This window comes from Lissotriton vulgaris, chromosome 1_1, assembly GCF_964263255.1.
Source record: "Lissotriton vulgaris chromosome 1_1, aLisVul1.2, whole genome shotgun sequence".
Lineage (NCBI taxonomy): Eukaryota > Metazoa > Chordata > Amphibia > Caudata > Salamandridae > Lissotriton > Lissotriton vulgaris.
In genome coordinates this window covers 540,231,741-540,244,513 of record NC_141685.1, presented here as the reverse complement: position 1 = coordinate 540,244,513, position 12,773 = coordinate 540,231,741, and the positions used below count along the sequence as shown (strand labels likewise).

General features: G+C 43.8%; 1 protein-coding gene across 3 annotated transcripts in view; it reads left to right on the top strand.

Annotated features, from left to right (window-relative positions):
* The window catches only part of CCDC18 (coiled-coil domain containing 18), a 1,483,839-nt gene that overhangs the window by 282,806 nt on the left and 1,188,260 nt on the right, over window positions 1-12,773 (top strand). For all 3 annotated transcript variants that reach the window (XM_086953919.1, XM_086953920.1, XM_086953918.1), the window contains exon 6: window positions 5,516-5,644. In XM_086953919.1, the coding sequence (XP_086810045.1) occupies window positions 5,516-5,644 (129 nt within the window). The remainder of the gene's footprint in view (window positions 1-5,515; window positions 5,645-12,773) is intronic.

Sequence of the window (12,773 nt, the reverse complement as noted above, 5' to 3'; positions counted from 1 at the left end):
AACATTTCCTCAATAAGAGACCAGCAAGATTTGCTTTACATAACTGTATGTTGCTGGAATTTGTCGAAATCTGCCTGACAAGTAATATCTTCCTGTTTGATGATCAACTCTATGCACAAGTGTCTGGGACTGCCATGGGTACCTGTTTTGCTCCCAGCTACGCGAACTTGTTCGTGGGCTGGTGGGAGGAGCGGGTACCCATGGCACTTCTGACAGACGGACAGGAGACAGGCAGGGTAGTGAGGTGGCACCGGTATATTGACGACCTCTTTATCGTGTGGCAAGGGACGATGGAGATAGCTCTGAGATATATCGCGGTCTTGAACAACAACACCTGCAACCTGCACTTCTCGGGAACAGTCAGTCCAGTGGCAGTGGACTTTCTGGTCCTGAGAGTGTTTGTTGAGCAGGACAGACTACACACCTCACTATACCGGAAACCTACGGCAGGAAACTCAATCCTGAGGGCAGATAGCAACCATCCACCGAGGCTCATACAGAGCATCCCCTATGGGGAGCTTCTGAGGTTAAAAAGAAACAGCAGTAGGGATGAGGACTTTGAGCGAGCGGCAAAAGGTAGTATCGAAAGATTCACTAAGAGAGGGTATGACACACACTCTCTCAACAAGACATTGACGAGGGTTATCAAGATCCCAAGGGCATGCCCGTTACAAACTAAATCCAAGGAAATAGGAACAGACACAGGTCGCAAATTTCGGATTATAACAACATGCATTACAGATTCCCACAATCTTAAAAGGATATTTGCCATGAATTGGCACATCCTCGTAACCGATCCTGTAATCAAAGGAGATATTCCTTCTAAACCCCAGGTAACCTTCCGCAAGGCGAGATCCTTGAAAGACTTACTTGTAAGAAGTCACTGTGAAAAAAAGAAACCTAAGCAAAGTACATTGACCGAAATGAGGGTTTTTTACCCCTGTGGCAAGTGTAAAGCCTGTGCAGGGAGCAGAAGGACACTATCTTACTGGGTGCCAGGGGCAGAAATAACAAAGCCCATAAAGAAATTCCTAACATGCAGCACACCGTTCGCTGTATACTGTCTTGTCTGCCCATGCGGCCTAAGATACGTAGGCAGCACAATTCATCAACTAAAGATAAGGGTCTTGGAACACCAAAGAGCGATTGATAAGGTAGATCCCTCCTACCCAGTCGCAAGACACTTTGATGAGGCACACAATAGGGACAGAAGTAAATTACAATACTTCGGATTGGACAGTATTCCAGCTAGCGTTCCGGGTGGAGACAGGTTAAAACAATTGAGACGTCTGGAATCCAGATATATTATAAGCCTGATGACGAAAGCACCACGAGGGCTCAATAGCGGGGAAGATCTGGCTGCACATTTAGGCAAATAGGCAAACACGGTACAAATCATGATTCTACTATGACACTTATAATGAACAATTTAATGATGTCAGAAGCTGTTGCCACACTGTGTGCCTTATTGTGGATATTAACAGTCGATTTCCGAATATGATATGCTATATGAATTATATTGACTGTATTTCCCTGCAGGCTGTGATGAATTTGAATAATCTGAGATTTAGATTTCCATTATTTCGTTATTTATGGTTCATACCTGATTGGTTCAATTTAATAGTTTATGGGCTCATGAACTCTTTAGTTCCGATTAGGGGACGATTTGGCCTTGTGATATTATAGGGAATGAAGTAGAAATTTGTAGAACAACTGCTGCACTGTTTTTAAACGGATGGAAATCCCATTAGGGAAAATGAGTTATTTTGAGTATAAGAAAAAATGTGTCAACTTGAATCTATGAATGAAGCGAAGGGCGGACACTAATTTACAACATCAAGTAGAATAGGTATAGAGATGGGCGGGGTCTCATAGTGATACATGCCCTCGATGGAGGCTCCAAGCGAGGGCGCAACGCCGATCCACGGCAATACACCTGAGTTCCGTAAATCGGCAGAAAGTGTGTGATCACATTACTTGAATGTATAGCACAACATACACTGGCTGGATCTAATAATGTACTCTGGAGAATTGCTTCGTGCCAATTTTGGAACCTATAATTCGCATGCGAGATCCACATCCCACAAAAAAAACCAATATAATTTTCATCTGGGGTGATATGCCGATACACGGCAATACACGTAAATTCCACAGAACTACATCTTGTGCATGCAGAGATTATCAAGTAAATAACTTTACGCTGCTTAACTGGGAATATTTGCTCATTTAAAGATGGCGCACAAGTATGTATTGATGTTGTTAGTCCGTTTTCTATGTTTGACGCATGACAAGCACACAATATCTATGGCTGGTCGGCGTAGTGTAATTGACACCGAGGAAGGCTTGCAGCCGAAACGCGTCTGTTAACTCTGTGAAAATAAACATGAGTGCGAGCACCAGTCTGTCTATGAGTGCTGTTTTCCTGACGGAATTGCAAGGAACTGGAGCTATATATATATATATATATATATATATATATATATATATATATATATATATATACCAAACAATTCCCACCACTTCCGGCGTGCGGCGAGGAAGGAACTCAAACCACCACAGCAAGTCAGGCAAGATATAGATTTTATTTGCGTTTCTTCTTCAGCCTGCAACGACGCGTTTTGGGCTTCAGGAGCCCTTGATCACATTCAGCAAACATTGCGACCGTTGTATTTTTTATACATTTTTTTACATCAAATGTACACACCCCCTACACTGAGTGGACTGCAGGTCACATGATTGATAGGCATGAAAGAAAGACTACCAAATGGATATATGGCTTTCCCAGGGTAAAATACAACGATGGAAAAAACAATAATAATAATCGCTTAAATGCAAGTTTGTATTATATGGCATATTGGTCTTCTAATTGCAAACTTAAGGTGAGTAGATGTACACAATTAAATTGTAATTTAATATAACAGGATGAATCCATGTATAAAGTAATTCCAATGATACGCCCAGAATTAATCTACTGTGGGTCAAATTACACAACCTTAGGCAAGTACTGCTTTGACCAATTGAAATATTTCATACGTAAATTGCCCCATATGTTCATGCATTCAAATGTAAGAATAATGTGAATCCTACTAGACCATACATAGTGCAAAAAAATACCTGCATGAAGTGCTGATTCTTGTGCAAATAGTGCAAAAAAGTAATAGATGTAAAGTGTTCAACGTGCAATATGTGTTGACAAATTAGTCAATTAAAAGTTCATAGCTATACATTACTATATACACATAAACATATATTGTCATATAACTCATTATTGAGATCAGTATTTGCCAGTGTCCATAGGACATATGGAAAGAAGCCATATAATATATGTTATGTTTGTAAAAGTCAGTATAGACTATTTAAAGGACAGAGGAGAGTCATCAGAGCGGGCAAGGCAGAGAGAGTGTATAAATATAAACATGGGCTAAAGACCAAATGCAAATTCGCTACATACTATGCAATGTACACTCACCAAAATATAAAATTAGTTAAAAAAAGAGATTTCTTACAAAAAGTCATTTTACAAAAAAGTTTTCTTTTTAGCACAATATTTTTCTACAGATAAGTGTACATATCCTCTGCGTTATTAAGGCCCCTAGGCCATTTGCTGTCTAACTCCAGTATAAACTTCGTTTCCAGCTGTCTTAGTTTTCTCTCTCTGTTAGATTTAGGAACTGCGGCGATAACAAAATACGAAAGACAATTAATGTCTTTATTGTGGCACTTAGCAAAATGCCTGGCCACGGGATAGGCAGCGTCGTTGTGAAGGATGGCTCTCAGGTGTTGTAAAATCCTGACATGCTCTTGTAATTTTGTGCTTCCCACATAATTTAAACCACAGGTGCATGTCAGGATGTAGACAGCAAAGTCCGTTTTGCAGTTAAAATTCCCCTTGATGGATGTAGGGGAAGTATTAAAAGGGGTCTCGTATGTAGATTTGTTACAGCCGAACTTGCAGGCCCGACATGTAGTGCATTTTTTAAAACCCTTTGCAGGTTGAAGCCATATTGTCGGTTTTCTAGTCTCTGGAGAATTTTTATCCAGGTTATTGCCCATGGATCTTCCCTTTCTAAAAGTTACAGCGGGGGGAATAGACAATCTTTCACCAAGGATGTGGTCAGTGAGAACAATCGGCCAATGTTTCTGAACAATGGATCTGATTTTTCTTTCCTGACGTGAATAGGTCAAAATAAGTCTGGGATTGTCAGAGTTGATTTTTTCTTTTTCAGTAGTAGATTGGATGGGACCATCTTTGAATAAGCTGCTTCTGGGTCGTTCTTCTGCTCTATTGATGGCTGCATTGATGATTTTGTTGCTATAGCCTCTCACCCTTAGTCTCGTGTGCATGTCTTCAACACATTTCCTAAAGTCATCCTCATCGCTGCAGATACGTTTAAGTCTCAGAACCTCTCCGTATGGTATGCTGGCGATGAGGTGTTTAGGGTGTGAGCTGTTGGCGTGCAGTGTAATGTTGCCAGCCGTACTTTTTCTATGTAGGGTGCTATGTAGTGTGTTGTTAACAATTTTTAGCTTGACATCCAGGAATTCTATTTCGGAGGTGTGTATGTGGGAAGTGAAGGTATTATATATATATATATATATATATATATATATAATTTTAACTACACATTTACAGTGAAAATGGTGAAATTAGTTTATTTGAAGATGAATTTAAATTGAGCAGCTTCACTTCAATATGAGCTTGTAAACTATGTGTGCCTACCATTAGTCTTTTCACCATTGTCATTGTGAACGTGTAGTTAATTCGTTTTTAAGGGAATTAGGGCACTATTAATTTTCATGTGTGGCTTTGACAAAGACCCGCAGGTCGAAACACGTCAGCCTACCAATGAAAGTTTTGCTGTAAAATTGAATCCTGGTGTGCCGGCTCTTTCTGCTGATCGCAGCGAGGATTACTCTTATATGTTAAGCGGGTCCTGCACCAGCTGCCGAGCACCACCCCCACGAGGCGGATGACATAGGGTGTACAGCAGGGCAACAGCTGTAGGAGATATATATATATATATATATATATTTTTTTTTTTTTTTTCCAGTCTTGCTCTGAGGTTACAAGAATTGCAGACGCTTATTGGTGAGATGAGGACACAAAAAAAAGTCTTGCTCTGAGGTCATGTGCACGAATGTGCCGTTCTCTTTCACTCTTCCTCGGTCTCCTTTCATTAAGTTGCCTACTAAGGATGAGCTTTATTTGGAGCCCTTATCCTTGTTTACAGATTGCATTTCAAGCAATCTGAAGGACTGACTTACATTGAACATTAGGAAGATTGTTCAGATCTAGGTTAAGGCTTTGTAGGGCATCAAGTAATGTGACACACGATTGGTGTGAAAGCCAATATCTGGATAACTTTACTTTGCCAAAAATGGTTTCATGTATTTTTGCAGCCTTGTCTTAATTTCTAGATTTAATAAGCAGATGGATTGTTAGTACATTACATTGTATGCTTTGTGTACTTGTTATCTAATTTATTTATTGAATGATGGAGATCTTGTTTCGTAGAATATCAGAAAATCGCCTAGATCAAAGTCAGAAACTTGTTGCTGAAAAAGAACACGCTGTGCACCGATATAAAGAAGAAATAAAAAGGCTGAAACTCGAATTAATGGAGCGGAACAGGCACACGAAAAGGTAATATTGTAAAAAAAAATCATCAGTTTCCTGTGACAAACGAAGCATGGTTTTGAGGAACAAGCGTGGTCTTTTTAGAGTGATATGAAATGCTGGTGTTTTTACTTATCTGAAAGAACAGGTCATCTTTGTTTGCTCATTGTAAACATCTTAGTATTTAAAATGTACATACGACGTGCTTTCAGGAACACATGAAGATCCTCTGTAGTCTAATTAGTGGCACTTCAGCAGATTTCCTTTAGCATTAAGTTTAGTTTTCAAGTGTGGTATTTTGCTTGTTTTTATTGCATTATGCAATCCGGCAGCCTTCTATAGGCTGAAGGAAGTATCCCACATTTACATGTTTGTTTGCCAGTTTACACTTCTTTAGGCCCAGATTTCTTTTACAAAGGGACTTTTTTAGGCTTGCTCCCAGGACTAGAGGTAGCGGTTTCCAAAGTCTAAAGTAGCAAATCTGCATTTAAAACAACCGCAAAGGTGCACCACAAAAAGCAAGACAATAAGTGCAAATGGTATTTAGGCACAATGAAGAAATATTTCTCAAAGAGATGTTGATAGTCTTCTGATAATCTTTATTTTCAGTTTGCAGTAAAACATACAGCCGACGCGTTTCGTCCCAAGCTGGGACTTCTTCAGGGCTTTAAATTTGTGGAACGTCGCTTTTAAAGAGAATGTGGGGCGCCTTCCCAGACACTGTAATCCTGATGTGCGAACCGGAATATATATTATTTCATTCCAATGCCGAAATATCAGGGTTGGACTGTAAGCATGTTAATGGACGATGAAGTAGTGCTTTACAGGGTTCCTGAGCAGTGAAAACGTTCTTGCCACCTTTATTTGTGTCTGTCTCGAATCGTATACTGAGTAATTTGTAGAAATGGAAGTGGACAAGTGGTCCTATTAGTCCATGGGAGGAGGGTGTGGGCACTGTGTTCCAGCAGGCCGTTCGTAATAAAACAGCCGGCGCCCATCCACAGCCCTCGTCCCGCCGAAACACCCACAGCGACGATGTACTCAGTATACGATTTGAGACAGACACAAATAAAGGTGGCAAGAACGTTTTCACTGCTCAGGAACCCTGTAAAGCACTACTTCATCGTCCATTAACATGCTTTTTTTTTTTTTAATTTTTGAAAACCTTTATTGTGCATGAATAAAAGAACAAATACGGCCCTACAACCGTCAGGCCGGCCACGATACTTCGTCAGCACAGGTGCAAGCAATACAGGTCCCCAGCAGCAATAGTTAAAAGTTCAGCAATCAATGAGCGTTACACTGGGAAGAATCATGTCACCGGGGAAGAGGAGAATTGAAGGTTAATTTTTTTAAGTTTTTTTTTTGCGTTTTCATCATAATATAAGTCAGTGAAGAATAAGAACTAAGAAGATTCGAGTCCGCACAATGACTTCACAACATGGGTAAGCGGCGTTATAGCTGAAAACAATAATGGAGGTTAACATCAAGTATAATATGGCGGTGCAAAACAACGGCAAGTCGTCATCCATCATTTACGCACCCCAACCAGCGCCGCTCCCTCCCTGCCAACCCCAGCCCGGACCCAGAATCGAATCAGATTAAGAAAGCGCAGAAAATAGAAAAAGGAGGCCCATAGAACTAAAAAATTGTCAAATTACCCCGCCCACCCTGCAACATTGTGGAGGCTACGGCCTACCCCCCCCCACAGAGTGCCTGTCGCCCTTTAAGAACCCGAAATATAGACAAGAAAGAAGAAGGAAGAGAAAGGAAGAAGAATAACATTAACACCTATAATATAGGGAGTAAGAAAGAGTAAATCAACCTAAACTCCCAAAGAGAAAAAGGTGGGGAGGAGCCCACTCGATATCAGGTCACCCGGAGTTCTCGGCCTTCCACAGACTCCCACAGCGAAGATATCGTCCATTACTAAAGCGTCGGCACAGAGTCAATCAGCTATTGCAATGCAGTTGGAGAAAGCCATCGTGCGATGTGTGCCCATGAAATGTGTAATCAGTTCCAACCCCATCCCAGTCAGCCAGCAAAGCAGTTATTGACAAAAAACAGCCTAGCCCTGACCCGACCGTGGACGCAACTCTGAGTATACTTTCCCATGAGAGCCCTCCCCCCTGTGCACAATAGGACAGTATGGCCGCTTGAAAGTAGAAGACAAAGCAGGATCCCAAAATGGCCGCCAACTATCGTTAAAAGGTCCTTTGTCCACCATACTTAGGTCCATAAGGGCATACCTGAAATGAGGGGAGGAAGAAAAGAGTACCCTAATCTAACCTCCCATAGAACAACCAAGATCGGGGGAGGGCTAGCACCACCTAATCACTGACCCCCCAACCCACACCGACCCTCCACCCCAACAAACAGGATCAGTCAGGAAACAACCAGCTGGTGTACCCTCAGCCACCCACACCCGGAACCTCGAACCACAGAGAAACACAAAGAACCAACTCCACAATTTATGTCCTACAACCCCGACAGTACACTCTACCGCAGATCAAGATAAGAGCATCTTCAGCCCTGGCCCCTACGATCTGGGGCACCGACGTGATCCGGCTGTACAGTGGCCATGGTGGACTGAAGAGATAGACGGAGCGATCTTGACATAGTACAACGTCGCCCAGCAGAGCATGTCCACAGCAAAGTCCTGCGATCAACGATGACAGGAAGGGGGATCCCCCGTTGGTGCAGAGCGTTCGAATCAGTCAGCCAGAACAAAGCCATCCGCATCAGGGGAGAGTTGCGATCGATGCCAGCTGAACACAGAGGAAGAACCAAGCATGGCGTCCAAGGATAGTTCGCCAGCCACACCTCAGAATCCCCGTCCACAGGTAGCCGCTCACGGAGATCAAACCGTGCCGGAACATCACCAGTCTCACTCACTCTCAGGCTATATGGACACAACTGGGTAGGCTCCCCACTGTAGTAGGGGTCAGGAGGCGGAGAAGCGTCCTGGGGACGTGCGCCATCAGACATCCGGAGTAGTATGGGGAGCGCAAGCATCCAGGCGAGCCATTAAGTCCCGGGCACTGTCTAGCACTTCAGATCGGAGAGAGCTCAACGCCCGCATGATGTCTCTCAAACTCACTGGCATCGCAGAGGCGCACCGGGCATCAGATCTCCGCTCAATGGGCTTGCAGCAGGGTCGCAGCTCGCGAGGCTGGTCATCACCGTCTCTCCCGTCTGGATAGACGTGTAGTCCGGGTGCAGGATACGTGCTTTCGTGGAGCACAGAAGCAGTGCACGCCAATCCGGCGCCATGCACGGCGCCAACGCCGTAGGAGCAGCAGGGCATCTCGCTGGCAGCAGCCCGTTGGAATCTCAGGGGCAAGGAGCACAATTAAATAAGGCATCAACTCTTCCGCCTTCGGAGGGTAGCGAGCCAACAGCGCCGAGAATGAACCAGTGCGCAGATACAATGTAACACTACCGGCTCCAACTGTATCGAAGCGCAATATCCATCGAGGCTAAACTAAGCCCCGCAGCATTGAACACGGCGCTGCTGTCTTTCTCTGCCGGTCAAAGCGCCTCCGCAGCGTGTCCTTGGAGAGTGTAAAGATGGCCGGTCATGCCGTGAACAAAGGAACCGTCCAGCTGCCGCCAGCGCCGAGGAAGAGACAAGGGCGTCACGGTACTTCCACTCCACGGAGCGAGCAGGGAAGCACACCGCTGGATGGCAAATCGTCTCCCGGTCCCGAGGATGCAGTGTAAGAACAGGATGGGCAGCAGAAAAAGTCACGGGCCGGGAGAGAAGCGGAGTGATCGGCGGAGCTGAGGGATCAGGCGGCCATCTCGGATTCAGGTTAGGCTCCTCCCCCCCCATTAACATGCTTACAGTCCAACCCTGATATTTCGGCATTGGAATGAAATAATATATATTCCGGTTCGCACATCAGGATTACAGTGTCTGGGAAGGCGCCCCACATTCTCTTTAAAAGCGACGTACCACAAATTTAAAGCCCTGAAGAAGTCCCAGCTTGGGACGAAACGCGTCGGCTGTATGTTTTACTGCAAACTGAAAATAAAGATTATCAGAAGACTATCAACATCTCTTTGAGAAATATTTCTTCATTGTGCCTAAATACCATTTGCACTTATTGTCTTGCTTTTTGTGGTGCACCTTTGCGGTTGTTTTATTTGCACTGAAATTCCCTAGGGAATAGGCATAGTAATGATGGGTGCCATCCAGTGTCCACACAATTCCCTTCATTAACTCAAGGGCCATATAATATTACGGGGAGAAAGATAGTCAGGTGCTGACATTAGGAAGGGTCCATCATTATCTTTTGTTCCTTAGCAAATCTGCATTGGTTCACTCCTGGTGTCGTACTTCACAACATGCCCCAGGCGTTTGCATTTTGCAACCTCTAAGGATTTTTTTGTAATTCAGAAGGGGCTGCTTATGCTTGCACATTTCATAATGTGGATTGTCCAGTGCTAAATGTGCACTGGCATGAACTCAAAGGGGCGTTCCCTTTTTTGCAGTGAGGCTTGGACCTGTGTTTTTGCTTTGGCGCTGTACTGCATATGTGGTCCAAGGGCAAACATCCTGTAATGAGCAGCACTGAGAGTGCGCTACATGTAGGTTTACATACAGTCTATAGGGCCCCGAGAGCAGTGGTACTCACAGGGTCCCAGAAAAACTCCAGTCATCCCACAGCAGGGTAGATCTGGTCGCGTGCAGGGAGGTGCAAAGAGAAAATTACCAGTCTCCTGTTTTAAGAGCTCCATTCTCTCTGTATTGAAAAGCACTCTGGCAATTTGAAACCCGCCAGTCCAGCTGCCCTAGTGCAGCCACAAATGAAGGGGAACATGCCAGGGTTGATTGCAGGAGACTGTGCAGTCCGACACAAATGAAGGAATAACCATCTCAATGAATTGTCAGTGGAAAATGATGTTCTCCAGAGCCAGGTATTAGCAGGTTGTCATCGCCACCCCTCACCTCCCGAGCTTGCCACAAGTGCGTTCTCTAAATTAGTATTATTAGCAAAAATCATATTGATCCTAGAATAGTGTTTATGCGGAAATGAATAAAAAGTATAGCCTGGTAAATTTGGAAATAACCTCCTCCAAGAATTTTCTAACTGATGCAGGTGAAGCAATTCTACAATTGCAGCCCTAGTCCTACCATTATAACACCGGCAATAGCATTTGTAGTATCAAGTTTTCGGTCCAGAATACAATTAAAATCCCCCATGATAATCATCTCACCAGACCATTCCAATAGCTTGGAACTTAATTGATATTTAACATCCGGACAGTCAGTATTCGCCCCCTATACCATATATTCTGTATACATCTGCTCATAAATCATCATTTGAGCGATTGCCCATCTACCTTTGGAATCAGCGAGTGACCTAAGGATAATTGCCACGCATCTCCTAGATTTTAATATAGCCACCCCTCGAATGGATATCGCTTGTGAAGTACGTACAACACATCACATCCTAATTGTTTTAACAATGCTCTATCCTTATATGCAATATGCGTTTCCGAAAGCCTCAGGATATGAGGTTTAAATACTCGTAACTCTTCTGCTACCAGCCATCGTTCACCAACTTGAGTCCTGCTACATTCCAACACATACAAATAAATTCTAAAAAAAAAACCTTGTTAACCCGATCCAATCATCGGTAGCCAGAATCATATTTGCGTGCGCCCCACCTCGATTCTTTGCCAAACTTAATTTGACTATGTTGTAAAATGTAAATGTTAATGTGTATACTTGTAAAGCGCACTGTGACTCCATCTCGGAGTGTCCTGGCGCTGCATACTGCTGGGCAACCCGCCCTGGATTTCCCTGTGAGATGGTCCCACCTGGGAATCTCCAAGGTGAAGCCAGGCATCCCCGGCGCTGAAGGGGCCGTTGTGGAGAATAAGCAAGCTATTGCTCAGAGTTGCAGAGTGGAACCCATGACTTTTTATACCCACCAAACCCTCCTCCCTTTCCATCCCCTCCCCCACCCCAGTACCTGTGAAAAGGTATCACCCCCATCCTTGCTCTCCCATAGTGAATGACAGCTTATCGAAGACACCTGTTCTGAACTCCCCCACCAGTCCCCATGCTCGACAATGTGTCCAATTCTCCCGCTATCTCCCGTGCCTATGCAAAGAAAAAGGATAACCTCATTTTCCAGTCCTTATGTATGACCTCGTATCCTCGTAGGCCCTCATAGAACAGTATTCATTGTTTCAGAACTTTGATTCCCTCCTTGCCAGCTGCTTGCCATCTTAATGGTGCTTGTTTGACATCCTGGTCATTAAAGAAAAAATGCTGTGACCATCCTTTAAAATCTTGAGACGTGCCGGCTCCTGTAAAAAACACTTGAACATACAGATTTGCAAGGGTCCATCAGTTGTCGGAGTTTCCACCGTTTGCCCATAGTTGCTTTACATAGGTCAGAGCGCACAAAACTAGACATAGAGTCCACCTTGACCGGCGCAGTTGGGCGTGCCTTGAAGTATATAGCTTGACACAATAAAAAAATCCCCAAAACACAAGGATTGGCCCAGCAAAGTTATTTAGATTTAGACTGGCCGCCGTAAGTGGTTGACAGTGATAATGGCAGTCTGTGTGTCTGTTGAACTGGAGTGTCCATATCCCAATCAACTAGATCCGGAAAGGCTTTTTGGAAAAGAGCTACAACAAAAGCCTGTGGGTCGTTACCCTCCCTTCCTTCTGAAATGCCAAATATGCTGAGATTTTGCCTCCTCTGACGATTTTCAAGATCTTCGATTGCATTGCCATCATTTGAGTCATGTGCCTTTGCTGCTATCAGCATTAGCTTGTTAATAATATTCATGAGCTTCTGTTCTCAGAGTACTCAATGCTTTCATAATACTAGCCAGTGAGGGTTCCTCATTCGTCGCCACAGTTTGACACACTTCACCTCACATGTGAATTAGCACTGTATACTATGATGTCCCACTCATCACTGGTCCTGATGAGACCCCACATTCTAGTCGGGTCGAAACACCGTCGACGATAATTGAAAGCGAACCATCAAGATAGCACTCATGATTGTATAGAGTTGCTTCACTATTCTGTGTGATTTCAATTAAAAAACGGTTGCTTCCTTTGATGAACATCCTTTTGAAACCTTGTATATAATTTCACCAAATGTCACTTAACTGTTTTTCTTGG